Source organism: Bos mutus, chromosome 2 (genome assembly GCF_027580195.1).
Source record: "Bos mutus isolate GX-2022 chromosome 2, NWIPB_WYAK_1.1, whole genome shotgun sequence".
In the NCBI taxonomy this organism is placed as follows: domain Eukaryota; kingdom Metazoa; phylum Chordata; class Mammalia; order Artiodactyla; family Bovidae; genus Bos; species Bos mutus.
This window is the reverse complement of record NC_091618.1, coordinates 15748181-15775357: the sequence shown is the minus strand read 5'-3', so window position 1 is coordinate 15775357 and position 27177 is coordinate 15748181. Positions and strand designations below refer to the sequence as shown.

Here is a 27177-nt window from a genome sequence, read left to right as displayed (position 1 = left end):
GACACTCAGTGTCTCCCCGAGCCTCGGTCCTAACTTCTGCCCTACAGGAGGCCCTTCTGACCTCAGCGCTTGGGGTCTTGGTCTCAGGCCAGGTTGTCAGAGACAAGAAGGGCCAATGGGAGGCTGGCCGACCACTGCCTGCGGCGAGCCAGGGCTACTCTCTAGCTGCAGTGGGCAGGCTTCTTACTGTGGGGGCTTCTTTCATTGCCAGCACGGGCTGTAGGGTACTCAGGTTCGGTAGCTGTATATACTGACTTTGTTGCCCCATTGCATGTGGAGTCTTCCAAGACCAGGGATCAAACCCATGTCGCCTGCATTGGCAGGCATTTTCTTATCCATTGTATCACTAGGGGAGTCCCAGTGGGGATTTGTAATTTGGGTTCTTTTTTTAAGGCCTTTATATTTTTATTTACTTATTTATTTGGCCACGCCTCATGGCATGTGGGTTCTTAGTTCCCTGACTGGGAATCAAACCTCTGCCTTCTGCAGTAGAAGGGCAGAGTCCTAACCACTGGGCCATCAGGGAATTCTCTAATTTTGTTTTTAACAACTCAGGGTTTTGTTTTTATTTTTTCATCCTGTTCTATTTCTGCAGTGCAGTTTTTAAGCTGGAGTGGGTAGAGGGTGGGGCTGGCCGGACGGAAGGCTGAGGCCTGGCCGGTGCTCAGCCTCCCAGAGCTAGACCCGGTCCTCCCGGAGGCCAGCCCCCCTTCTGCCCGGTTACCCACTGCCTGCCCCTGCCCAGGAAACCAGGGGTTTTCAGCAAATCAGTGTCGTGGAATAAAATCAAGTGTGAAGTGCTGTCTGGTGTGTGGGGCAGCTGGGTGCCCCTTAGACCCAGGACGTGGGGCCTGGCCTGGCTCCACCCCTCATGGCTCAGGTGGGGCGGCCACCCTCAGGAATCTCCCATCAGGTCCAGGAAGATTCACGGAGCTGGCCGCATGATAGATGGACACCAGGGCCTCAGTCTGGCTGATTAGAAATGGAATTAGAATGCCAGATGGCAAACTCACCATCACCCTGTGCAGGTGGCTGTGTCCATCCCCACCCCCACTTCCTCTCGGCCTGCTGGCCCCCCGTGGCCTCAAGAGGGGGACCTGGGTCCTGCAATACCCCCACTCCCAAGGCTGGAGCTCTGGGTGACCCTATCCACCTTCTTTAGTGGGATCCAGCACCCCAGCACCTCCCGTCCCCATCTGTACCCTTACAGCAGATGGGGAACCTGGGGGCCGAGCAAGGCTGGGCCTGCCCAAGGGGAGGGACCTCCAGACGGGCATTCCTGACTAGAGGGGAAAATGGGCTCCAGGTGGCCCTGGCCTGGCCCAGCTGACTGCTTGGCACCTGCCCAAGCACCCAGTGATCCTTGGGGACCCAGGGATAAAGGTGGGAGGCACCCCATGGGGCTGTCTCTGCAGCTGGTTTGACCTAAGCCTGTGCTTCTTGCTTCCTCACCAAGCTCGAGAACCCCAGGTTGGCTTCCCCAGGAGTTGTCAGAAACTAGAATGAAAACCATGGTGACCAAGGCCCCGGCACCATCAGGCTGTCTCCTGGGGTGTGGGGATTGGCAAGTCACTTGATCTGGTTTCAGTGAGTTTTCTTCAAAGAAAAACTCCATATAGCACCTTGCAGGAGGGCCTCGCTGTGACTGGAGTCATGACTGGGCCTGGCTGCCTTGGTCTCAGCCACGGGCTGCCACGGTTCAGGTCCACCCAGCACTGGGCCGGGTGCCGGAGGGGACAAAAGACCCACCACTGTCCCTGCCCTCAGTTCCCGTCTCTCCTCCTCCAACGCCCGGCCGGCCCTCAGTCTGTCCGTCCTGCCACCCCCACGTCTTCCCAGAAGCCCCCGTTCCCTCTGCTCCCTCCCCAGAGCCTTCTAGGCCAAGTGTCTGGAAGGGAAATAGGTGAGGTCTGGTGGTTTGGTGATGGGTGAAGGGGTTTCTGCAGCCCGGGCAGCCTGACCGAGAGCCCGAGGGTGAGACATCTCCACCTGCCCCCCACACCCTGCCCGGGGGGATCAGCCCCCTCTCCTCCAGCTGTCCCCGAGGGCCACCCACGGAGCCTGGGACCCGAGGGCAGAGGAGAGCCTCCTCAGAGGGACACCCTCAGGGCAGAGCTGGGTCAGCGTGCTGGGTGGGTCCAGCGCAGCATGGCCCCAGGCTGGACACCCTTCCTCACGGCCCCAGAGCCCCGAACCCCGGTGAAGCGTAGCCAGCTTGGTCAGCAGGGAAGGTGTTTGCTGCCTGGACTTGCCGGGGAGGCAGAGACTGGCCTCGCCCCGATGGGCCCAGAGCTGAGGGACCCGTAGCAACCCCAGCACCTCCTCCCATTTACAGAAGGGGAGCCGCACCCAGAAAGGGGGCAGGTCTCCAGCCAGGCCCAGAATTCGGCACCTGCCCGCCCCACACCCTGGCCTGAGGACCCAGAGCAATCGGCCCAGTGCTCTTCCCGCCTGACTGCAGCCGTGTCCTTCATCCACATCTGCTCAGACGGCAGGTGTCGTGGACACCACCAGAGTGCCATGTGCTGGGGACACACCCCCAGGCTCAGTGAGAGAGACGGCCACTGTGGCCCCTCACTTGGGGTTAGGGGGCTGTGGATAAACGCGGTGATGAGACACAAAGCTTGTCAAAAAGGAAGCCTTGGTCATTCCTTCAGCTGTCCCGGAGCACCTACACACTTCCTCAGGGAGTCACCTGGAGTCACCACGGGCAGGGATGCATAGATGCAAATGATGTCACTGCAGGACAAGGTTCTAGTGAGGTTCAGAGGTTAGGGTGTGTGTTCCCAGCTGGGAAGGGGTGGCGCTCAGAAGCAGAAAGCACTGGCCCCTGGCCCATGTGGGTGAAGTAACTGAGGCTCTGAGGTTCCTGACATGAGTCGTGAAGGGCAGAGGTCACCAGGGTCAGAGGGCGCCCAGAGGATGGGTGAGGAGACGCTGGTGAGGTAGGAACAGGTAGGTCCCCACGGGCCACCTATACCAGCCCGAGAGCTTGACTCTGTGCTAAAGGCCATCAGAGCCAGGGGAGGATCTCATCGGGCCGTGACGTGATGTGACCTTTGTCCTTCAGTCGTTTGTCAACAACCGTGAAAGCCTCCCTGTACTCATGTCCTTGGGGACCATGGGTCAGGAGGAGAAGTCGAGTTTCTAGAGTGGCAGGTGGTGAGTGTGGTGTGGACGGCGGGGGAGGAAAACCAGTGCTGAGGAGGGGGCACGTGTGGCTGAGATGCCCAGGAGCCGCCCGGGGCCACTTGTAGGCACCCCTTAAGGCCGGAGTGGGCTTGGTCAGTGAAGGGGGCCAAAGGGCAGAGTGCTGGGGTAGAAAGAGCTAGAAAGAGAGCCTAGGGGCAGAGGGCAGGCTCACCTTGGAGATGGTGGGAGAGGGCTTTCTTTGCAGGATTTGAGCAAAAGAGTGGCACAAGCCAGCATCCAGGAGAGACCGAGGGGCCCAGTGGAGAGGCAAGGTCAGGGGCCAGGCCAGGTGGAGAGGAGTCAGGGGAAGCAATGGGTCTGATGAGAAGCGGGCAAGTTGGGGACCAGAGTGAAGGGGAAGTGACAGGATTGCTACAGGAGCAGGTGTGGAAATGACCAGAGGGGTCTGAGTGCAGGGAGAGGCGGAATTGAAAGCCTGCGACAGTGAGTTCAGTAGGGGAGGGAAGTGGGGGTAGCCAGGGGACTGAATGTCTGAGGTCAGGAAGATAAGAGCCCAGAAAGAGTAGGGTCCTTGAAACCGAGTCCCCCTGAAACTGAGTTTCCCTGCCAAGTTTATGATGAACTCTTTGTCTAGTCTTTCTCCCTTCCTCGTCCTGTCCCTGTTCCCCTCAGGAACGAGGAGGATCAAAGAAAAGGGAAATTGAGGCTGAGCAGGACCCTTTGAGGCCTTTCCAGGTGCAAAAGCCCTGCCGTGTCCCCCATTTCTTGTTTCTAGAAAAAGGCTTTCATCTCCTAGGCCTTCCCTGAGTGCTGAAGAACAGACTCAAGTGTTACTAATTAGAGAAGTGAAGGAAGGGGAAACAGGAAAACAGTCTAGCTAGATATGTAAGAAATGCTTAAACAACAGAGCCACAGGACACCTTGCTCCTTCTCAAGTTTATCCAGAACAATCTGACACAAATCTCTGAGCTGTTCTGCAGAAACAAAGACACCCACTTATCCACCCACCCAGGTGGAAGATGGTGACTCCATGCCAACCACGAGCAGTTAGACAGACCCCAGACTGGTTGGAACCTGAAGTTTAATGACCAAGATTCATAAAACAGCACCCAGACCATCAACCAATGAGAAGAAGGTTCACAGGCTGATCGCACACCTCCGACCCTCACCTCTATTGTTGACTTTAAAACCTTCACCTGAAAGCCATCAGGGAGTTTGGGTCTTTCGAGCATGAGTTGCCCTTCTTCCTTGCCTGGCAACTGCATAAACGCTGTACTTTCCTTCCCCACAACCAATGTCAGTAAGTAGACTGGCTTTGCTGTTCGCCGGGGAGGGAAGCCATGTTCCCTTTGGTAACATCCCGAGGATTCAGGAAGATTCTTATCTAGGTTGCAAAGGAAAGAAACCTAATGTGAAGCAGCTTCGGGGGAAGGGAATTGACGGGAAGGCTCCTGGTGGTGGGTGAACCACCAGACGGTAGAGAAGCCCCCGACGTGGCGGTCCTCCAGGTCTCCTGGGGCAGAAACCCGGTGCCTCCATGGCTCTCGGTCTCCCTTCTCTGAGTCACTTCCCTTCCTCCTGGTGTTTGCTGCTTCCTTCACAGTGACATTCTGGAAACCCAGGCTTCTGTATCTTTCAGCTTACCATCCTGGGGAAAGAGTGACCACTCTCCCAATTCTAGTTATAAGAGACCCCCAGAGAAAATAGGCCAGGTGCCCACCCCCGGTCCCATCAGAGATGTCATGGTAACAGAATGGTGGTTCCTGGGGACCCGAACAGGTGGGAGGGATGGGCTAGAAGCTGGGGAGCAGGTCCCACAAAGAGATGAATCCACTGGGGAGACAGCCCCAGATGTCCACTGCAGTTGCTAGTACCACAGAGCTGTGAAGGGCTAGCGGGCAGGAGGCTGGAGGCAAGGTCAGAGGGGCTGCAATAATCCAGGTGAGATGAAAGCCTAAGAGAATGGAGCAAGTCCAGGACCTTGCAAGGCCAGGTGCTGAAGTCACAGACAAGGATGGGCCACCAACAGAGGAGGCGGGGAGGGGAGCCCTGGGGGAGAAAGGACAGGGCAGGGGACGGGTCTGAGGCAGCAATGGCCAGAGGTTGGGTTACTGGGCACAAGAAAGCCTCAAATCCTGCTGCCAGGAGTTGAAAGAATGAGTTCAAGCCTCACAGTGGGGTTAGGAAAACAAGAATGACACAGCAAGTGCTGGGAAACAGAACTTTTCACAACAGCAGCCATGTGGAAACAGCCTGAATGTCCTTTCACAGAAGAAGGGATAAAAAGACATGGTTCCTATCAGTTCAGTTCAGTCGCTCAGTTGTGTCCAACTCTTTGCGACCCCATGAACCACAGCACGCCAGGCCTCCCTGTCCATCACCAACTGCCAGAGTCTACCCAAACCCATGTCCATTGAGTCGGTGATGCCATCTGACCATTTAATCCTCTGTCATCACCTTCTCCTCCTGCCCTCAATCTTTCCCAGCATCAGAGTCTTTTCAAATGAGTCAGCTCTTCGCATCAGGTGGCCAAAGTATTGGAGTTCCAGCTTCAAAATTAGTCCTTCCAATGAACACTCAGGACTGATCTCCTTTAGGATGGACTGGTTGGATCTCCTTGCAGTCCAAGGGACTCTCAAGAGTCTTCTCCAACACCACAGTTCAAAAGCATCAATTCTTCAGCGCTCAGCTTTCTTTATAGTCCAACTCTCACATCCATACATGACCACTGGAAAAATCATAGCCTTGCATAGACGGACATTTGTTGGCAAAGTAATGTCTCTGCTTTTTAATATGCTATCTAGGTTGGTCATAACTTTCCTTCCAAGGAGTAAGTGTCGTTTAATTTCATGGCTGCAGTCACCATCTGCAGTGATTTTGGAGCCCAGAAAAATAAAGTCTGACACTGTTTCCACTGTTTCTCCATCTATTTCCCATGAAGTGATGGGACGAGATGCCATGATCTTAGTTTTCTGAATGTTGAGCTTTAAGCCAACTTTTTCACTCTCTTCTTTCAGTTTCATCAAGAGGCTCTTTAGTTCCTCTTGACTTTCTGCCATAAGGGTGGTGTCATCTGCATATCTGAGGTTATTGATATTTCTCCTGGCAATCTTGATTCCAGCTTGTGCTTCTTCTACCCCAGCGTTTCTCATGATGTACTCTGCATATAAGTTAAATAAGCAGGGTGACAATATACAGCCTTGACGAACTCCTTTTCCTATTTGGAACCAGTCTGTTGTTCCATGTCCAGTTCTAACTGTTGCTTCCTGACCTGCATATAGATTTCTCAAAAGGCAGATCAGGTGGTCTGATATTCCCACCTCTTTCAGAATTTTCCAGTTTATTGTGATCCACACAGTCAAAGGCTTTGGCATAGTCAATAATATGCAACGGAATATTATTCAGCCACGAGAAAGAAAGAGATCCTGCATTTTCGACAAGAGGATGAGCCTGGAAGGCATTATGCTAAGTGAATCAAGCTAGTCACAGAAAATCAAACACTGCATCTTCTCACTGATATATGGAAGCTATAAGGTCAAACTCAGAAGCAGAGAGTAGAACGGTGGTTTCCAAAGGTGGGTCAAAGGAGAAAAATGCAGAGATGTTGGTGAAAAGTTGCAAAGTTTCAGTTATACGGTAAGTTCTGGGGATCTAACGTGTGACATGGTGACTCTATTATAACATCGTGTTGTATACTTCAACTTTGCTAACAGGGTAAATCTTAAGTGTTCTCACCACAAAAAGAAACAACAATAGTAACTATGAGGTGGTTGATATGTCAATTAGGTTGATCATGGTACTTATTTCATTGAAACAACAAGTTGGACCTAGAGGGGTAGGATGCGGGGTGTGGGAGAGAGGCTCAAGGAGGAGGGATATATGTATACATATAACTGATTCACTCAGTGGTACAGCAGAAACACAACATTGTAAAGCAATTATACTCCAATTAAAAAAAACTTTTAAAAGTATAGAAATATTTTCTAAGACAACCCCCCCCAAGTTGTAAACCTTAAATATATACAATGCCTATGTGTCAATTATTATAAGTGCCAATATTTTGGCCATCTGATGCAAAGAACCGACTCATTGGAAAAGACCTTGATGCTGGGAAAGATTGAAGGTAACGGGGGAAGAGGGTGGCAGAGGATGAGGTGGTTGGACAGCATCACCAAAGCAGTGGACATGAATTTGAGCAAACCCCGGGAGACGGAGAAGGACAGGGGAGCCTGGGGTGCTGCAGTCCGTGGGGTCGCAGAGTCAGACACAGCTTAGCGACTGAACAACAGCAACAGCAAATGTGTCAATTGTATGTCAATGAAGATGCTAAACAAATTAATTGACTACATAGATATGGAGGGTACGTCCCGCCCTTTGAATGTGGACGGGCGAGGCAGAAACGTGGCCCCAGGGACACTCTGGCAGCTACTCCCTGCCTCTCGGAGTCCACGCCATGTTGTGAAGAAGCTCAAGCAACTCTGTGGAGAAGCCCACGTGGATGGAAAGGGACCAGTGTGTCAGCCATACAACTGAGCCATCTTGAAAGCGGATCTCCTAACTCCTATCCAGCCACCCTGGCTAAAGAGTCCTGGAATAAACACAAGGTATTCCTTTCAAACCCAAATACCAAATTTGTGATCAAATAAACTATTGTTGCTTCTTAAGACTCTTTTGGGTTGGTTCATTACACAACCATAACCTGCAGAATACCAATAGAGTACATCCATAAATGTAGTTTTAAAATTCAAAAATGAAGAAGTATGTGATTTAGAAACAATGGTAAATACCCACATAAAATCCAAAAGAGGGGGAGATGGTTGCCTCAGAGAGCAGTGAGGGAGACAGGAAAGTGTTTTTGTTTTATTGCTACAAACCTTACAGATCTATCTGATACTTTAAATCACATTAATGTATAACTTGGATAAAAATTAAAGCTAAAACTAAAAAAAAATTTTTTTCCTTTTTTTGTTTCTTTTTCCTTAGCAGGAATGAATATGCAATAGGTTTAAAAGGTTTCTTGTACATTCAGCAACGGATGTATTAAATAGTCCATTATTCCAGTAACCAAGATAAAATTCTTGCTGACAGGAGACCTGGTATTGCCATTTAGCTAAAATGCTGCCTAAGGTCTTTCATTTAAAGATTCAGGTAACAGTCTGGGTGGTGACGAGTCCTGGTTGCCTCAGTGGAGCCCCTAGGTGGCTTGTCTGGTCTGTGTCTGAGCCCAGGCCAGGGCGGTCCCTCAGGTGAGGCTGCCGGGCCAGGGGTGGCGGCTCCACAGAAGAGCTGTGCCTCGGGGCCCTGGCTGGAGGAGTTGGTGGGTCAGAGTCATGGACTCCAGGGTTAAATGGAGTGGGGGGCGGGTGGCTGTGGAAGCAGATTGAATGGAAGGAGGAAGGTGCCTTCTACAACAAAGAAGGTTCTGGACGTGGAGGAGGGTGCTTTCATCACTTGTCCATGACTGAGTTAGTGTGGCAGGATCATCTCTTTGAACTTTGTCTTTTTAGGGTTTTTATAATTTGAGGGTCTTTGTTGTTTAATATGTAGAAACCCATCTTGGTGGCGGGGGTGGGGGGAATACCTTTAAATACTTTAAAGAAGTTATTGTACTTAACCGGATTCATGAGTCGCATTGCTTCTTTAACGTTCTTAAACTGTACTTCCTCAGTTGTGGAAAGCCGTCAGCCAAACACTGAAAAAGCAACAGACACTGAAGTGCAAAATGAAACATGAAACAAAAACTCTCCTTTAGCATAAATTTACCTTAATAGGTTTTCAAACTAACCAAACTTCTATTGGAATAAAATTGTCCTCGTTCTTACGGTGCAAAATCAGAGTGAAATTGGTTTCGGTTCTGAGTTACAAGAGACTCTTGACTTTCTTAGGCTTTTATTTCCACACATTATATATATCCATGCCCAAACCACCTTGCAGCACCAGAGCTGTCTTTCGTATGGAATAACCCCCATGCTCACCCAGTGCCCACCTACCTCCCAGGCAGATACCCAGGAAGCTCAGCAACATCCCACGAGGCCCCCAGGAAAAGAGGACAGAATTAAACTTGTGTTCACTTCCTGTATCCCAGAGGCAGTGGGAACATTCAAACCACTTCTATGGGGTTGGGGGGAGGCCGAAAGGTGAGGTGAGGAGGAGGGTTCAGGGAGCACTTGCCCTAGAAAGGGAGCCTCCATTTCTGCAAATTTCTGGAGTGTGGGGACTGGGGGTTGGGTATCAATGATCAAAGCCTTCCTGTTCCCAGCTGTTGCCCTGCTCTCCCCTGAGTCACAGGACTGTCACTACGTCTCAAGGGATATCCTGAGATTGGGTGGGCAGGACGAAGGCAGAAGATATCCCCCCAGGGATCCCCTGGTGCCGCTGTGGGCTCTGCACTGCCCCCTGCTGGCAGTGCCTGCTGTGGGCCGCATGCTGGGGGCTAAGACAGGGCCCAGAGAGCCCAGGGTGGTAAATGGGGACACTGGTGGAGGGTGCTGGGCAGCAGATGAGACCCCGCAGGACCAGGCCTTCTTCCCAGAGAACAGAGAGACCGGGACAACTGTCCCCCACAGAGCAGGCTCCATGGTGCTGGCCATCCCCTGGCCCAGGCATCTTTAACCCCGGAGTGCAGAACCGGAGGTGTTATCTCTTACTGCAGAGCAGAAGCCATGCTGCCTGCTGCCTGGTCATCCCTGGGCCCCAGGGGAGGGAGCATGACAGCCTCTCATCTCACTCAGGTGACTCGGGCCCAGAAAAGGGGAGCCAAGTGCCCTGGTGGGAACTTGGACAAACATTTTTATTTGCTGCAATGATATGTGGTTTGTGTCTGGTCTCAGGTCCTGCCCAGGCCCAGGACAAAATTCACAAGAAATCAAGCAGGAGCATAGATGATGATCACTTAATTTCATCATAAGAAGAACATTCAAAGAGACTGTGCACTCCACACCTGTCATTGTGACTAAAATGAAAAACAGTGACAATACCTGATGGTGGTGTGGATGCAGAGAAACGGTAGCCCTCATGTGCTGCTGATGGAATCCAGTTATGCGGCCACTCTGCTAACAGTTTGGCAGTTCCTCCTTTTTCGTTTTTTTCTGGAGGAGGGGAGAGGTGGTGGTGGTAGAAATTTCTTAATAGACAAAAACAAAACAAAACAAAACAAAAACCAAACTACACGTGCACAACCATATGACCTAGCAATTCCACTCCTGGGCATGTATCCCAGAGAAACGGAAGGAAATGAAATGTTCACAGAAAAACCTGTCCTTGAAGATTTGTGGCAGCTTGAATTAAAACAGGCAAAACTGGATCAGCCTTGAGGTCCGTGCACACGAGTACGGTTAAACATGCCCTAAAATCCACTCACCCCCAGACACTGCCCAGTGGCACAAAGGAGCCAACTGGGATTCTTGCTCTGGTGAATCTCCAGGGAATTAGGCTGAGTGGAAAATGGCAAACACCAAAGACTGCACAATTCCATTCATGTAACTTATTTGAAGTGACAGAATTCTAGGACAAAAGGACAGGTGTTAGGGTCAGAAGGTGAAGTGGTTATAAAGGGACCCGGGGGCTTGGAGCTGCTCAGTATCTTGACTGTGGTGTGTTTACATGAACTCACACATGTGATAAGATGTACAGAATCTACACACACACAAGTGAGAACGCGTAAAATGGCAGACTCTGAATAGAAATATGAAAATCTGTGAATTGTACCATGAGAGAGAATAGGAGCAAGCATACAAGCATACTGTATTATTTCTTGCAACCACATGTGACTCTACAGTTAGATCAGACATCCAAATTAAAAAAAAAAGGGACTGGGAACTCAAGACTAATAGTGGAATAACAAACCTTTAACCTACATCCTGGTCAAAAGAATCAATCAATTAATTAAGGGCCTGCCCAGGAATTACTCTCTCCTGACCTTTAGCCAAGAATTTTCTGAGCACAGGATTGTGCAGGGGACAGAGGCAGCTGTGGGGTGGGGGGCAGAGGCAGGAAGGAGGCCCCAGCGGGCAGGTCCTCTGGGAGCTGGAGAGTAACCTGGGTTAGTGTGGTGAGTGGGTGGAACAGCTGGTCAAGGTGGAGGGACCCGGACACTCTTCCTGAGTGGGGGGCACCTGGGCAGGAAGATGCTGGTGGCCAGTGCAGTGTGGCTCGGGGGTGAGGGGGCCTGAGTTGGGAGGGGGCCACCCAGGTCCACTGGGGTGGGTGAGGCAGAGAGGGTTTTTTCCCTTTGAAAAGAATTTCTTAATTCTGATTTTAAAAAAGCACAACAAGGAAGTTGCCATCTTAACAATTCTTAAGACACAGTTCAGTGGTGCTAAGTCTATTCACATGGTTGGCCCCAGACCTCCAGAACGTGGTCATTTTGCAAAACTGAAAGTCTGTATCCATTAAACAACTCCTCAGTTCCCCCTTCCTCTCAGCTACTGGCAGCCGCCATCCAACTTTTCATTTCTAATCATTTGACTGCTTGAAATGCCTTTGTTGTTCAGTCGCTCAGTCCTGTCCGACTCTTTGTGACCCCATGGACTGTAGAACACCAGGCTTCCCTGTCGTTCACTTTCTCCTGGAGCTTGCTCAAACTAATGTCCACTGAGTTGGTGATGCCATCCAGCCATCTCATCCTCTGTCACCCCCTTCTCCTCCTGCCTTCAATCTTTCCCAGCATCAGGGTCTAGAAAAGACCCTGAGTCAGCTCTTCAGACTAGGTGGCCAAAGTGTTGGAGTTTCAGCTTCAGCATCAGTTCTTCCAATGAATATTCAGGGTTTAATTCCTTTAGGATTGACTGGTTTGATCTCTTTGTAGTCCAAGGGACTCTCAAGAGTCTTCTCCAACACCACAGTTCAAAAGTATCAATTCTTCAGTGCCCAGCCTTCTTTATCGTCTAACTCTCACATCTATATGTGACTATGGGAAAAACCATAGCTTTGACTATATGGACCTTTGTTAGCAAAGTAATGTCTCTGCTTTTTAATACACTGTTTAGGTTTCTCTTGGCTTTTCTTTCAAAGAGCTTACTTGGGATGCCTAATGAAGTAAAACCACATAGTATTTGTCTTTTTGTGACTGGCGTACTTCATTGAGACTTCCCTGATGACTCAGGAGTGAAGAATCCACCTGCCAATGCAGGAGACATGGGATTGATCCCTGAATCAGAAAAATCCCCTGATATTTACTATGGACAGAGGAACCTGGCAGGAAACAGTCCGTGGGATGGCAAAAGAGTCAGACACAACTTAGCAACTAAACAACAACAACCGCAACTGCATCACTGAGCATCATGTCCTCAAGGTTCATCCATGTAATAGGAGGTATCACACTTTCCTTCCTTTTGAAGGCAGCATAATATTCCACTGGGGCTTCCCTGGTGGCGTAGATGGTAAGTAATTCACCTGCAATGCGGGAGATCTAGGTTTGATCCCTGGGACAAGAAGATCCCCTGGACGAGTGCATGACAACCCACCCCAGTATTCTTGCCTGGAGAATCCCCATAAGGTGGAAAAGAGTCAGACCATAACGTGGAAAAGAGTCAGACACAACTGAGCAGCTAAGAACAATATTCCCTTGTGGAGTTGTATCATGCTTTGCTTATCCATTTGTCTGCTGTGGATGTTGAGTTGCTTGCACCTCTTGGCTGCTGTGAATAACGCTGCTAAAATGTGAGTGTGCAAATACCTCTTTCAGACCTTGCTTTCAATTGCTGAGGATATACATCCAGAAGTCAGATTGTTGGATTGGAGGAATGCTTTTGAACCCAACTTAGGGTTACCGAAACCTTTTAGCTCCTTATCAGAAGCTTTTCCTGTGAGTGTGTGTGGCCTGTGGAGAGAACAGACTCACCTCTGCCTTCCATTTACCTCTCCAATGGAGCAGAGGTCAACTTCAGTTAATGGGGCACTGGGCCCACGCCTGTCGACCCATTTCAGGCACCTTACACACACACACACACAAACGCAAACAGCACTGCAGACCCAGCACTTCAGTAACTGAAGACACAGACAAGGCCCCCACTCTGCTGTCACCTCCAGTCCCATCCTTCTCCACAGCAGAAGCTGGGCCCAGGCTCTCAGGTGCCCCCACTAGCCCACTGCCCACACCTCCTGCCCAGGTCAAGTCTGGTGAGGAGCTGAGCAGGGGGCAGGGCAGACAGGCCTCCCCATGGATCTCTGCCTCAGGGCGCCAGGGAACTAACCCAGGCCCCTGGCCCAGGCTGTGTGCCTCCAGCCCACCCCCCTCAGCACTGGGAACCAAACCAGGCCAAGGCTGAGTCTCAGAAAACGCTGAACACGTGAAGGAAGGAGAGATGGTTCTCCCACAGGACTTGGTGAGCAGAGGGCTGGGAGGAGCCTCAGTCAGGACCTTGAAAATGTTCCTCAGGCCTAAGACATCTGCACCCTAATCCCCACCCCACCCTGAGGAGACAGCTGGGGACCATCCTGGGAGGGAGGGACCTGAATCCTCAGGACCCCTACTGGCTCAGCTACACCCACCACATGCCCCTGGCAACAGGACTCAAAGTCATAGGGCAGGTGAGGGGCAGGGTGTGGCCACCCGCGAAACTGGGAGGGACAAGGAGACTTTAATAGCAGGGATTTCAGCCCGGACAGCTAGTACTGACCTGGTACCTGGTGTCCCAGCCTTGCCTAAGACCCAGGGCAAGCCTTGCCCTCCCCAGGTCCCATCCTGACCCTCCGCCATCACACAGCCATGCAGGGGGCCTGCGTGCTGCTGCTGCTGGGCCTGCAGCTACAGCTCTCCCTTGGCCTCATCCCAGGTAATCAGGCAGCTCCCGGCGCCCCCTACTCACAGGTGACGGCCCCAGGCTGACCTGACCAACACTCTCCCCTTGGGCAGTCGAGGAGGAAGACCCCGCCTTCTGGAACCACCAGGCAGCCCAGGCTCTTGATGTGGCTAAGAAGCTGCAGCCCATCCAGACAGCCGCCAAGAATGTCATCCTCTTCTTGGGGGATGGTGAGTGCATGAGGCCAGCCCACCCCCTGTCCCCTGACAGGCCTGGAACCCTGTGATGCCAGCTGACCCAGGTTGGCCCCAGGAACTCAGACCTGAGACACTGTGTACCTTCAGGGATGGGGGTGCCTACGGTGACAGCCACTCGGATCCTAAAGGGGCAGATGAATGGCAAACTGGGACCTGAGACACCCCTGGCCATGGACCAGTTCCCATACGTGGCTCTGTCCAAGGTAAGGTCAACTGTCCAAGGTAAGGTCTACACTAGAGGGGTGGGTGTGGGCCTAAGGAGCAGGGTAGGAGGGAAAGCCCCAGGAGGGTCTGGGGCTGAGATAGGGGCTGGGGCTGTAAGGATGGGCCCAGGGGCTGGGGCAGGAGCTGGGTGTCTACCTCAGCAGAGCTGAAGCCATCTATGCTCCCAGACATACAACGTGGACAGACAGGTGCCAGACAGTGCAGGCACGGCCACCGCCTACCTGTGTGGGGTCAAGGGCAACTATAAGACCATTGGTGTAAGTGCAGCCGCCCGCTACAACCAATGCAACACGACAAGTGGGAATGAGGTCACGTCTGTGATGAACCGGGCCAAGAAAGCAGGTGGGCTTGGGCGTCAGCTTCCTGGGCAGGGACGGGCTCAGAGACCTCGTGACCCACCGTCACCTCTGCCCCGCTCAGGGAAGGCAGTGGGAGTGGTGACCACGTCCAGGGTGCAGCACGCCTCCCCAGCCGGGGCCTACGCGCACACGGTGAACCGAAACTGGTACTCAGACGCCGACCTGCCTGCCGATGCCCAGATGAACGGCTGCCAGGACATCGCCACTCAGCTGGTCTACAACATGGATATTGACGTGCGACACGATGAGCACAGGGCGGGGCTGGGCAGAGGGGGTGGGACACTCTCAACACAGTCCCAGGCAACCCACAGCCCTGGGGTCTTGAAGGATCTCCATGGGTTTGTGGGGGCGAGGAGGGGCACCCTGTAGGAGTTACAGGTGGGAATAGACCATCCCACAGACCTGGTGGAGGAGGTAGGGGCTGTGTAAGAGGAGTGAAGGGCCAGCCAGGCCCCTAACCCACCTGCCCTAATCTCTGGCTCCAGGTGATCCTGGGTGGAGGCCGAATGTACATGTTTCCTGAGGGAACCCCAGACCCTGAATATCCATATGATGTCAATCAGACCGGTGTCCGGAAGGACAAGCGGAATCTGGTACAGGAGTGGCAGGCCAAGCACCAGGTGATGGGGGCTCACAGGTGTGGGGGGTACAGAGGGGCCGGGCCTGGGGTGTCGGGCTATGGGCTGAGGCCTGGTTCTGCCCTCCCAGGGAGCCCAGTATGTGTGGAACCGCACGGCGCTCCTTCAGGCGGCTGATGACTCCAGTGTAACACACCTCATGGGTAACGAACCCTCTCACAACCACTGTCCTCCCCGGGATGGGTGCCACAGGCCACCCCCGTCCTCAGCTTGAGGGTCACCACTGCTCCCCTTTCCCACAGGCCTCTTTGAGCCGGCAGACATGAAGTATAATGTTCAGCAAGACCACACCAAGGACCCGACCCTGCAGGAAATGACAGAGGTGGCCCTGCGAGTGCTGAGCAGGAACCCCAGGGGCTTCTACCTCTTTGTGGAGGGTGAGTGGCAGCCCCTTGGGGAACAGAGGCGCGATGAGGGCCATCAGGGCAAGTTTGGTATCTTATATGTGACCTTCTTGCAGGAGGCCGCATTGACCATGGTCACCATGAAGGCAAAGCTTATATGGCGCTGACTGATACAGTCATGTTTGACAATGCCATCGCCAAGGCTAATGAGCTCACTAGCGAACTGGACACGCTGATCCTTGTCACTGCAGACCACTCTCATGTCTTCTCTTTTGGTGGCTATACACTGCGTGGGACCTCCATTTTTGGTAAGCCCAGGGAGAGTGGCAGGTCGTTGCCCCTAAGTTACGAGGCACAAAGTGCTCTGAGCCAGTTCCCTCATCTGTCTAGTGGGGTAGTAACAGCAACTGCCCTGCATCGCTCTGGTGAGGATTAAGTCACTGAACAGACAAGACCTGCCTAGGCTCTGCACACAGGGGGAGCCACAAAGGCTAGGGTCAGTGTGATCACGGGGTCCCCTCTTCCCTGAAGGTCTGGCCCCCAGCAAGGCCTTAGACAGCAAGTCCTACACCTCCATCCTCTATGGCAATGGCCCTGGCTATGCGCTTGGCGGGGGCTCGAGGCCCGATGTTAATGACAGCACAAGCGGTAAGTGTAGTAGGTGGGGCGCTGGGAGGTGGGGACCCTGGCCATGAACTCTAGGGAGGGGAAAGCTGCCTCCCTTGTCACATTAACTCCCCACCTTCTGGCCAGAGGACCCCTCGTACCGGCAGCAGGCGGCTGTGCCCCTGTCTAGTGAGTCCCACGGGGGCGAGGACGTGGCGGTGTTCGCGCGCGGCCCGCAGGCGCACCTGGTGCACGGCGTGCAGGAGGAGACCTTCGTGGCGCACATCATGGCCTTTGCGGGCTGCGTGGAGCCCTACACCGACTGCAATCTGCCGGCCCCCGCCAGCGTCCCCGACGCCGCGCACCTGGCGGCCAGCCCGCCTCCACTGGCGCTGCTGGCTGGGGCGATGCTGCTGCTGCTGGCGCCCACCTTGTACTAACCCCCACCAGTTCCAGGTCTCGGGATTGCCCGCTCTCCTGCCCAAAATCTCCCAGCTCAGGCCCTACCGGAGCTACCACCTCAGAGTCCCCACCCCGAAGTCCTATCCTAGCTGCCACTCCTGGAGACCCGACCCGGCCCTACCACCAGAGTTTCACCTTCCAGCATTGAAGGAGCCTCAGCTCACAGCCCTTCAAGGCCCAGCCTATCCCGGAGGCTGAGGCTCTGATTTCCCTGTGACACGCGTAGACCTACTGCCCGACCCCAACTTTGGTGGCTTGGGATTTTGTGTTCTGCTACCCCGAACCCCAGTAAGGGGGCTCGGACCATCCAGACTCCCCACACTGCCCACAGCTGAGGACCAGGCTGGCACGGTCCCAGGGGTCCCAGGCCCGGCTGGAACCCACACCTTGCCTTTCAGGCAACTCTGGGACTCTGGGGTTTCCGGGAGGCGTGGCTTCTTAGGAGGCGTGGCAACTGAGGAGACATGGTACCCAAGGAGGCGTGGCTCCTGGGGAGCTATGGCTTCCGGTCCTCTTGGAACCCACCCTGTGGGCACTTGGCCGGCCAGGGAGACATCTGGGGTCAGGAGCCCCGGGGAACCCTGGACAGAGCCTTCAGCAGCCCCTCCTAGGAACCCAGGGTACCATTACAGAGAGGAGACAGCAACACAGAGGAGAGAAGACTTGTCCCAGGTCCTTCAGCTGCTCTGAAGGTGGCCCCGGTGTCCATTCCAGGCTGGGAGATCCCAGGAACAGCAGGAGAGCTGGGGGTGGGGACACAGGCCCCGCCCTCCTGGGCAGGAGGAAGCAGCCCTCAAATAAACTGTTCTAAGTGTGATACAGGAGTGATACGTGTGGGAAGAAAAACCCTTAGGTGGGGGCACAGAGTGTGTGTCTGTGTGTGTGGTGGGAGGGGTGATTCACATCAATAAGTCAGAGAGGCTGATGAGGGGCCGACACTGAGCAAAGACCAAAGGTGGTGAGGGCGGGAGCAACGCAGAAGGACAGCGGTGCAAGGGTCCCGAGGGGGTCAGCAGGGCCAGGTGAGGCCAGCGGCTGGACCAAGTTGGGGCTTTCCCCTCCCCCGAAGCTTTCACCTTCTCTGAAAACAGAGAGACAGTCCTCAGCCCCAGTCCTCACCCTTCCTACCTCCCTGCCTGATGCCCAGGCAATCATCTGGTGGCGTGTCACCTCCCTGGTCCCATGAGTTCCACTAGATGTGGCCCTCAAGAAAAAGGGCTTCCCTGTTGGCTCAGCTGGTAAAGAATCCTCCAGCAATGTAGGAGACCTGGGTTCGATCCCTGGGTTGGGAGGATACCCTGGAGAAGGGAATGGCTACCCACTCCAGTATTCTTGCCTGGATAATCCCCATGGACAGAGGAGTCTGGCAGGCTGCAGACCATAAGGTAGAAAAGAGTCAGACATGACTGAGCAACTAAGCACAATATTCCACTGGATATATCATACTTTGTTCATCCATTTGTCTGCTGTGGATGGTTGAGTGGCTTGTGCCTCTTGGCTACTGTGAGTAATGCTACTAAAATGTGAGTGTGCAAATACCTCTTATAGATCTTGATTTCAATTATTGGGGATACACACCCAGAAGTGGGATTGTTGGATGTGAGAATGCTTTTTGAACCCAACCTGGGGTTACTGAAACCCTAGCTCCTTATCAGAAGCTGTTCCTGTGAGTGTGTGTGGCCTGTGGAGAGAACAGACTCACCTCTGCCTTCCATTTACCTCTCCAATGGAGCAGAGGTCAACTTCAGTTAATGGGGCACTGGGCCCACGGCTGTCGACCCGTTACAGGCACCTTACACACACACACACACAAACAGCACTGCAGACCCAGCACTTCAGTAACTGAAGACACAGACAAGGCCCCCGCTCTGCTGTCACCTCCAGTCCCATCCTTCTCCACAGCAGAAGCTGGGCCCAGGCTCCCATGTGCCCCCACTAGCCCAGTGCCCACACCTCCTGCCCAGGTCAAGTCTGGTGAGGAGCTGTGCAGGGGGCAGGGCAGACAGGCCTCCCCATGGATCTCTGTCTCAGGGCGCCAGGGAACTAACCCAGGCCCCTGGCCCAGGCTGTGTCCCTAAGCACTGGGAACCAAACCAGGCCAAGGCTGAGTCTCAGAAAACACTGAACACGTGAAGGAAGGAGAGATGGTTCTCCCACAGGACTTGGTTAGCAGAGGGCTGGGAGGAGCCTCAGTCAGGACCTTGAAAATGTTCCTCAGGCCTAAGACATCTGCACCCTAATCCCCACCCCACCCTGAGGAGACAGCTGGGGACCATCCTGGGAGGGAGGGACCTGAATCCTCAGGACCCCTACTGGCTAAGCCACACCCACCACATGCCCCTGGCAACAGGGCTCAAAGTCATAGGGCAGGTGAGGGGCAGGGTGTGGCCACTCGGGGAACCTGGGAGGGACAAGGAGACTTTAATAGCAGGGACAAAGTCTATCTAGATTTAAGCCCAGGCAGCCAAGCTGCAGCCGGTCCCTGGTGTCCCAGCCTTGCCCTGAGACCCGGCCTCCCCAGGTCCCATCCTGACCCTCTGCCATCACACAGCCATGCAGGGGGCCTGCGTGCTGCTGCTGCTGGGCCTGCAGCTACAGCTCTCCCTAGGCCTCATCCCAGGTAATCAGGCGGCTCCCAGCAGCCCCTACTCACAGGGGCGGCTCTAGGCTGAACTGACCAACACTCTCCCCTTGGGCAGTTGAGGAGGAAGACCCCGCCTTCTGGAACCGCCAGGCAGCCCAGGCCCTCGATGTGGCTAAGAAGCTGCAGCCCATCCAGACAGCCGCCAAGAATGTCATCCTCTTCTTGGGGGATGGTGAGTACATGAGGCCAGCCCACCCCCTGTCCCCTGACAGGCCTGGAACCCTGTGATGCCGGCTGACCCAGGTTGGCCCCAGGAACTCGGACCTGAGACACTGTGTACCTTCAGGGATGGGGGTGCCTACGGTGACAGCCACTCGGATCCTAAAGGGGCAGATGAATGGCAAACTGGGACCTGAGACACCCCTGGCCATGGACCAGTTCCCGTACCTGGCTCTGTCCAAGGTAAGGGCCAAGTGGCCTCAGGGTGGTCTACACCAGAGGGGTGGGTGTGGGCCTAGGGAGCAGGGTAGGAGGGAAAGCCCAGGAGGGCTGGGGGCTGAGATAGGGGCTGGGGGCTGTGAGGATGGGCCCAGGGCCTGGGTCAGGAGCTGGGTGTCTACCCCAGCAGAGCTGAAGGCATCTCTGTCCCCAGACATACAACGTGGACAGACAGGTGCCAGACAGCGCAGGCACTGCCACTGCCTACCTGTGTGGGGTCAAGGGCAACTACAGAACCATTGGTGTAAGTGCAGCCGCCCGCTACAACCAGTGCAAAACGACACGTGGGAATGAGGTCACGTCTGTGATGAACCGGGCCAAGAAAGCAGGTGGGCTTGGGCGTCAGCTTCCTGGGCAGGGACGGGCTCAGAGACCTCAGTGGCCCACCGTGACCTCTGCCACCCTCAGGGAAGTCCGTGGGAGTGGTGACCACCACCAGGGTGCAGCATGCCTCCCCAGCCGGGGCCTACGCGCACACGGTGAACCGAAACTGGTACTCAGACGCCGACCTGCCTGCCGATGCCCAGATGAACGGCTGCCAGGACATCGCCGCACAGCTGGTCAACAACATGGATATTGACGTGCGACATGTTGGGCACAGGGCGGGGCTGGGCACAGGTGGTGGGGCACACTCGCAGCACAGTCGTAGGTAACCTCCAGCCCTGCGGTGTTTCAGGGTTTTCATGGGTTTGTGTGTGTGTGTATGTGTGGTGGGGTGGCACCATGTAGGAGGTGGGGACAGGCCTTTCCCACAGACCTGGTGGGGGAGGTAGGGGCTGTGTGAGAGGAGTAAAGGGCCAGCCAGGCCCCTAACCCTCCTGCCCTAATCTCTGGCTCTAGGTGATCCTGGGTGGAGGCCGAAAATACATGTTTCCTGTGGGGACCCCAGACCCTGAATACCCAGATGATGCCAGTGTGAATGGAGTCCGGAAGGACAAGCAGAACCTGGTGCAGGCATGGCAGGCCAAGCACCAGGTAATGGGGGCTCACGGATGTGGGGGTACAGTGGGGCTGGGCCTGGGGTGTCGGGCTATGGGCTGAGGCCTGGTTCTGCCCTCCCAGGGAGCCCAGTATGTGTGGAACCGCACTGCGCTCCTTCAGGCGGCCGATGACTCCAGTGTAACACACCTCATGGGTAACGACTCCACCCACCCTCACTGTCCTCCCCAGGATGGGTGCCACGGGCCACCCCCGTCCTCAGCTTGAGGGTCACCACTGCTCCCCTTTCCCACAGGCCTCTTTGAGCCGGCAGACATGAAGTATAATGTTCAGCAAGACCCCACCAAGGACCCGACCCTGGAGGAGATGACGGAGGTGGCCCTGCGAGTGCTAAGCAGGAACCCCAGGGGCTTCTACCTCTTTGTGGAGGGTGAGTGGCAGCCCCTTGGGGAACAGAGGCGCGATGAGGGCCATCAGGGCAAGTTTGGTATCTTATATGTGACTTATCTGCAGGAGGCCGCATTGACCACGGTCACCATGATGACAAAGCTTATATGGCACTGACCGAGGCGGTCATGTTTGACAATGCCATCGCCAAGGCTAATGAGCTCACTAGCGAACTGGACACGCTGATCCTTGTCACTGCAGACCACTCTCATGTCTTCTCTTTTGGTGGCTATACACTGCGTGGGACCTCCATTTTTGGTAAGCCCAGGGAGAGTGGCAGGTCGTTGCCCCTAAGTTACGAGGCACAAAGTGCTCTGAGCCAGTTCCCTCATCTGTCTAGTGGGGTAGTAACAGCAACTGCCCTGCATCGCTCTGGTGAGGATTAAGTCACTGAACAGACAAGACCTGCCTAGGCTCTGCACACAGGGGGAGCCACAAAGGCTAGGGTCAGTGTGATCACGGGGTCCCCTCTTCCCTGAAGGTCTGGCCCCCAGCAAGGCCTTAGACAGCAAGTCCTACACCTCCATCCTCTATGGCAATGGCCCTGGCTATGCGCTTGGCGGGGGCTCGAGGCCCGATGTTAATGACAGCACAAGCGGTAAGTGTAGTAGGTGGGGCGCTGGGAGGTGGGGACCCTGGCCAGAAATTGTGGGGAGGGGAAGGCTGCCTCCCTTGTCACATTAACTTCCCTTCTTCTGGCCAGAGGACCCCTCGTACCAGCAGCAGGCGGCCGTGCCCCTGGCTAGCGAGACCCACGGGGGCGAGGACGTGGCGGTGTTCGCGCGCGGCCCGCAGGCGCACCTGGTGCACGGCGTGCAGGAGGAGACCTTCGTGGCGCACATCATGGCCTTTGCGGGCTGCGTGGAGCCCTACACCGACTGCAATCTGCCAGCCCCCACCACCGCCACCAGCATCCCCGACGCCGCGCACCTGGCGGCCAGCCCGCCTCCACTGGCGCTGCTGGCTGGGGCGATGCTGCTGCTGCTGGCGCCCACCTTGTACTAACCCCCACCAGTTCCAGGTCTCGGGATTTCCCGCTCTCCTGCCCAAAACCTCCCAGCTCAGGCCCTACCGGAGCTACCACCTCAGAGTCCCCACCCCGAAGTCCTATCCTAGCTGCCACTCCTGCAGACCCGACCCGGCCCCACCACCAGAGTTTCTCCTCCCAGCAGTGATTCACCTTCCAGCATTGAAGGAGCCTCAGCTCACAGCCCTTCATGGCCCGGCCCATCCCCGAGGCTGAGGCCCTGATTTCCCTGTGACACCCGTAGACCTACTGCCCGACCCCAACTTCGGTGGCTTGGGATTTTGTGTTCTGCCCCCCTGAACCTCAGTAAGGGGGCTCGGACCATCCAGACTGCCCCTACTGCCCACAGCCCCACCTGAGGACGAAGCTGGCACGGTCCCAGGGGTCCCAGGCCCGGCTGGAACCCACACCTTGCCTTTCAGGCGACCCTGGGACTCTGGGGTTTCCGGGAGGAGTGGCTTTCGGGAGGCGTGGTTTCCGATGGGGCGTGGCTTCTTGGAAACGTGGCTCCCGCCCCTGGAACCCAACCTGTGATCATCTGGGGCCCAAGGAGACGTCTCAGCCCAGGAGCTCCGGGGGACCCTGGACAGAGCCCTCAGCAGCCCCTCCTAGGAACCCAACAGTACCATTACAGAGAGGAGACAGTGACACAGAGGAGAGGAGACTTGTCCCAGGTCCCTCAGCTGCTGTGAGGGCGGCCCTGGTGCCCCTTCCAGGCTGGGCATCCCAGTAGCAGCAGGGGACCCGGGGGTGGGGACACAGGCCCCGCCCTCCTGGGAGGCAGGAAGCAGCTCTCAAATAAACTGTTCTAAGTATGATACAGGAGTGATACATGTGTGAAGAGAAGCCCTTAGGTGGGGGCACAGAGTGTCTGGGTGAGGGGGGTCAGGGTCACATCAGGAGGTTAGGGAGGGGCTGATGAAGGGCTGACGTTGAGCAAAGACCAAAGGCAACTCAGAAGGACAGTGGTGCAGGACTGGGTGTGGTCAGCAGGGGGACTGGTTGGGGGAGCCTGGCGGGTCAAGAGGGTCAAAGCCGAGAGAGTGGGAGGACCGGGGATCAACTGGAATTTCATCCAGAGTGTGGGAGAGGGGTGGAAGACTCTGAGCAGGGACATAACAGGACCGGAAGACTCTAGAAAATACCCTGCTGACCTCTGAGTAGGGAAGACTATTCTATTTCTTTTTCTGTTGTGCGGGTGTAGGTGGGAGCTGGGAAACCAGAGAGGAAGTACGGACTCCTAACATTTCTGACCTCTGTCTGAAAATATTCAGGAGCACCCACGCCAATATAAAAACACTGAGTATGTGAGAGTGAAAGTGTTAGCCACTCACTTGTGTCCACCTCTTTTGCAACCCCATGGACTGTAGCCTCCCAGGCTCCTCTGTCCATGGGATTCTCCAGTCAAGAAAACTGGAGTGGGTTGCCATTTCCTGCTCCAGGGGATCTTCCCTACCCATGGTTTGAACCCGGGTCTCTTGCATTGCAGGCAGATTCTTTACTGTCTGAGTCATGTAACCCACCCCACAGACACATTCCAAATAATTTTATAGGATTGAAGACAGCCACATTTTCCAATACATTTTACAAAACTACAGATTTCTTTGTACTTTTACAAAGTTGCAGGGAAAGCATTTTGCCCTCACTAGAAATGTTAGTATGACTGAATGTGCTTCCTTATTTACTAAAATTTTGATTTCGCACTGTAAAACTTCAATCTGAAGGCCAGGCTCTCAGGACAGTTTGCTTCAACTCTGATTTTTAGTGACTGTCACAAACCATGGAGCTGAATGGAAGGAGGGCTTTACTAAATTACTGGACTGGTTTTTACACTCCACCCACCAACTGTGCAAAGGCATTTTGTTACAATACAGCTTGTGTGGTTCAACCTTCTCTGTTGTCAGTTAGCTGGTCCAAAAAACCAAAGGGAAAGAGCTGCTTGTTTATGTTTCATAAATGGATTCAACTCCCAAGGAAACTCTTCATTTTCAAACCACAGGTTTGAAAAACAGATTATTCTGGAATTCGTGGTGATGGTCACACAACTTTGAATATTCTAAAAAAAAACTGCAGAATAGTACACTTGAAAAAGGTGAGTTTTATCATACATAAATGAAACCTAACTTACAAAAACAGTTTCTGTTTCCAAGCTTTTAAAAAGTGTGTAGGTCCAAGTGTTGGCACAAAATCACGTCCATGGACACATTTTCAAGCATCAGTTCTAAAATCTTTACCATGAAGGGGCAGATGCAGAGAAAGTATGCTTATTTTTTTCAAGCTTTTGTTTTTAGTGCTTAAGACTGATAATTGCTGATAAAATAAATTTTTACATACCAGGTATGGGGAACTCATTCTGTCTTACACGAGTTCACTTGATTTTTGGCCTATCAAATATACTTTGTACATCTAATTTAATTCTTAAGAAAAGGGCACATTGAGTAGGCATAAAGAATGTTCAAGTTAAAAAAAATTAAAAATTCCTCCCTTTCTGGGACACCAATCCTGGTCCAATCCTGGGACTCCCTCCCCAGCTGCCAAGGCCATACTGACTCTCTTTATGTGCTGATCTGATTTTTTTTTTCAAACCTTGAAGGAATGTATTCATGACTTGTTTTATTTCTTTGTTCTGACAATATGTAAAACCATGCTGAAATCCATGCTTCTCCGGAGCAGTTTCTTCCAGTTTCCCCCAGACAGCAGGCTGTCTTCCAGGTTATAGTCCTTAGTTTGGCTCAAATAAAACTTTACAATTCCTACTAACATTATGGATTGTTTATAGATTATTTCTGTCAACATGCTTGTCACCTAGAGAAATATCAGCACGTTGAATTTTAAGAAGGAAAGGGAGTCAGGAAGAAAGAGGGCAGAAGGACTCATGCCAGCCCCCTTCAATATCTTGCCATAAAGATGGCTCATTCTGTGGGGTTAATCTGGAACATTCTCAAGGTCACACTCAATCCCATTACCAAGACTATCATGAAGCTTCTCCCTTACTCAGACAATCTTGGTTTTAGAAAGTGAACACCATGGATGGCTCCTATTGCATTTTATGTGCTCTCGAGGCTTCTAGTTCTTTCCTGCAATGGTTTGACCAGAGATAGCCTTTGCAGGTTCTGCTGCCTCTGCAGCTTTTATCATCCAGAATCATTTTTTTTTTTTCTTTAAATGCTTCCCAACTCTTTTCTCCGCCATCCTGTGTGTGGTTGAATTTGCACCTCACCACATCTTCTCACAAGACTTTCAGTCTCAAGAGATTCCTGGTCAAGATACAAAAGCAGAGTCATCCCATTCTCAATGGATTCAAATGAAAACTGGCAATAAAATCAGGTACACCTCCAAGAGAAGACGTTGGAGGAGAACCAAGCTGAGTCTACAAGAAGCCTCACACAGGAATGCACACATTCATACTGTGTTAAGGCCTGACTCATTTGAGAAGACCCTGACGCTGGGAAAGATTGAGGGCAGGAGGAGAAGGGGACGACAGAGGATGAGATGGTTGGATGGCATCACTGACTCAATGGACATGGGTTTGGGTGGACTCCGGGAGTTAGGGATGGACAGGGAGGCCTGGTGTGTGTGGTTCATGGGGTCGTAAAGAGTCGGACACGACTGAGCGACTGAACTGAACTGAACTGAAGGTCACCTACACATCAACCAACCAAATCACAATAATGAGACCATCACTGCTGTCTGAACAGCTCATGGGAGAGACGGAATGCTTGGCTCCTGATGTTTGCTCTTTCCTCACTAGCATTCTTTGCAGCTCAGGAATAAATAAGTGAAAGCTTTGTTGGAAAAAAATCCTTCCCACTAGCTGTTCCATCAATGGATGCACTTGCACTCTTTTCCCCACATGACATTGTTTTTTATTAAACAAAGTATGAACTGTTGGAAATACATCTTCCCTGCCACATCTTTCCTTTAGTGGATCATACACACACAAAGTGGTCTGTGTATTTCATTATTGGAACAGAATCCAGCAAATACCTTAAGCTGAGATGTGTAGAAACATCTGTACTTTCAGCCAACTGACTGTATAGCAAACCTCCCACACTGGGTAATTTGCTCTAACACTTTTTCTTCAATCTACAGCAATGTTTTCTCTACATCTTCCAAAGGTATTTGCTGACAAAGAAATGCCTTTCGGTTTTTCGACAGATCATTTTCTGTTCATTGTTTCTGCCATTTTTACTGCAGCAGAAAGAATAAATGTTTGCCTGGTGGTAGGTGTTTTTCGTCTTGTCCTATTATGCAAGAAACTTTAAAAGAGCCTTCCAAATATTTATCATTGCTTAGGGAAATATCAAAAAAAGTACGAGGTAGAACAGCACATCACTTTAAACATCACGGGGAAAAAACTGTGGGGGGGTTGTCTTCATGTCCTGAAAGCTAAGGTTTTAAATGCCTTGCAAACCAGAGAGGTTCATGCTGTTATTGAGACTATCTCAAGGTGCCCCCAGAGCAAACCAATGATGATGGAGGTAGGGGTGCTTCAAACAGTTTGGTTTTGTTTAATGTTTTATGTTTGGGGCTGACTTCCCGTCAGCTCTGTACCATGGGTGATGAGCATGTGTCAGGAGGGAGGAAGTAGCAACCACTTAACCTGGTATGGATTACAAGTATTATTTGCAGTCTCTTTACAAGAAATTTTTGTAAGCCCACTTGATTTCTTGGGAGGAATCATTTGTTTAAAACTACATTAGATCATATAATCTATAGATCTACTTAGCTAGACACACTCAACTTACTCAGCCTCAATCCACCAGAAGTGAGCAAATGAGAAAGGAACACAGCGTCAGCCCCCTGCCTGAAGTGCCCACATTCTCTTCCCAGGACACCTGCCAGCCATGCTGGAGGGTGGGGGCCTGGTCAAAACCATTGCAGATAGAGAAGAGA

The 27177-nt window shown here is 53.1% G+C and overlaps 2 protein-coding genes across 2 annotated transcripts; both read left to right on the top strand.

The window, feature by feature from the left end:
• The first annotated feature begins 13861 nt into the window (after positions 1 to 13861).
• Positions 13862 to 16764, top strand: LOC102270764 (intestinal-type alkaline phosphatase). The gene is made up of 11 exons (XM_005911421.2): positions 13862 to 13928; positions 14009 to 14125; positions 14240 to 14355; positions 14545 to 14719; positions 14798 to 14970; positions 15222 to 15356; positions 15445 to 15517; positions 15617 to 15751; positions 15835 to 16026; positions 16250 to 16366; positions 16472 to 16764. Exons 1-11 carry the CDS (start codon positions 13862 to 13864, stop codon positions 16762 to 16764), a joined length of 1593 nt encoding a protein of 530 aa, XP_005911483.2.
• Positions 16765 to 19339: 2575 nt separating this feature from the next.
• Positions 19340 to 22259, top strand: LOC102277190 (intestinal-type alkaline phosphatase). Its single transcript, XM_070379698.1, has 11 exons — positions 19340 to 19406; positions 19486 to 19602; positions 19717 to 19832; positions 20023 to 20197; positions 20277 to 20449; positions 20709 to 20843; positions 20931 to 21003; positions 21103 to 21237; positions 21321 to 21512; positions 21736 to 21852; positions 21958 to 22259. Exons 1-11 carry the CDS (start codon positions 19340 to 19342, stop codon positions 22257 to 22259), a joined length of 1602 nt encoding a protein of 533 aa, XP_070235799.1.
• Positions 22260 to 27177: the final 4918 nt, after the last annotated feature.

What these genes read in the sequence shown, in the direction of transcription:
- LOC102270764 (XM_005911421.2), top strand. Translation starts at nt 13,862, where the DNA reads ATGCAGGGGGCCTGCGTGCTGCTGCTGCTGGGCCTGCAGCTACAGCTC. An exon ending in CTTCTACCTCTTTGTGGAGG is followed by an intron (nt 15,752 to 15,834) that starts GTGAGTGGCAGC and finishes ACCTTCTTGCAG; the next exon opens with GAGGCCGCATTGACCATGGT. An exon ending in GCGTGGGACCTCCATTTTTG is followed by an intron (nt 16,027 to 16,249) that starts GTAAGCCCAGGG and finishes TCTTCCCTGAAG; the next exon opens with GTCTGGCCCCCAGCAAGGCC.
- LOC102277190 (XM_070379698.1), top strand. Translation starts at nt 19,340, where the DNA reads ATGCAGGGGGCCTGCGTGCTGCTGCTGCTGGGCCTGCAGCTACAGCTC. An exon ending in CGTACCTGGCTCTGTCCAAG is followed by an intron (nt 19,833 to 20,022) that starts GTAAGGGCCAAG and finishes CTCTGTCCCCAG; the next exon opens with ACATACAACGTGGACAGACA. An exon ending in CATGGCAGGCCAAGCACCAG is followed by an intron (nt 20,844 to 20,930) that starts GTAATGGGGGCT and finishes CTGCCCTCCCAG; the next exon opens with GGAGCCCAGTATGTGTGGAA.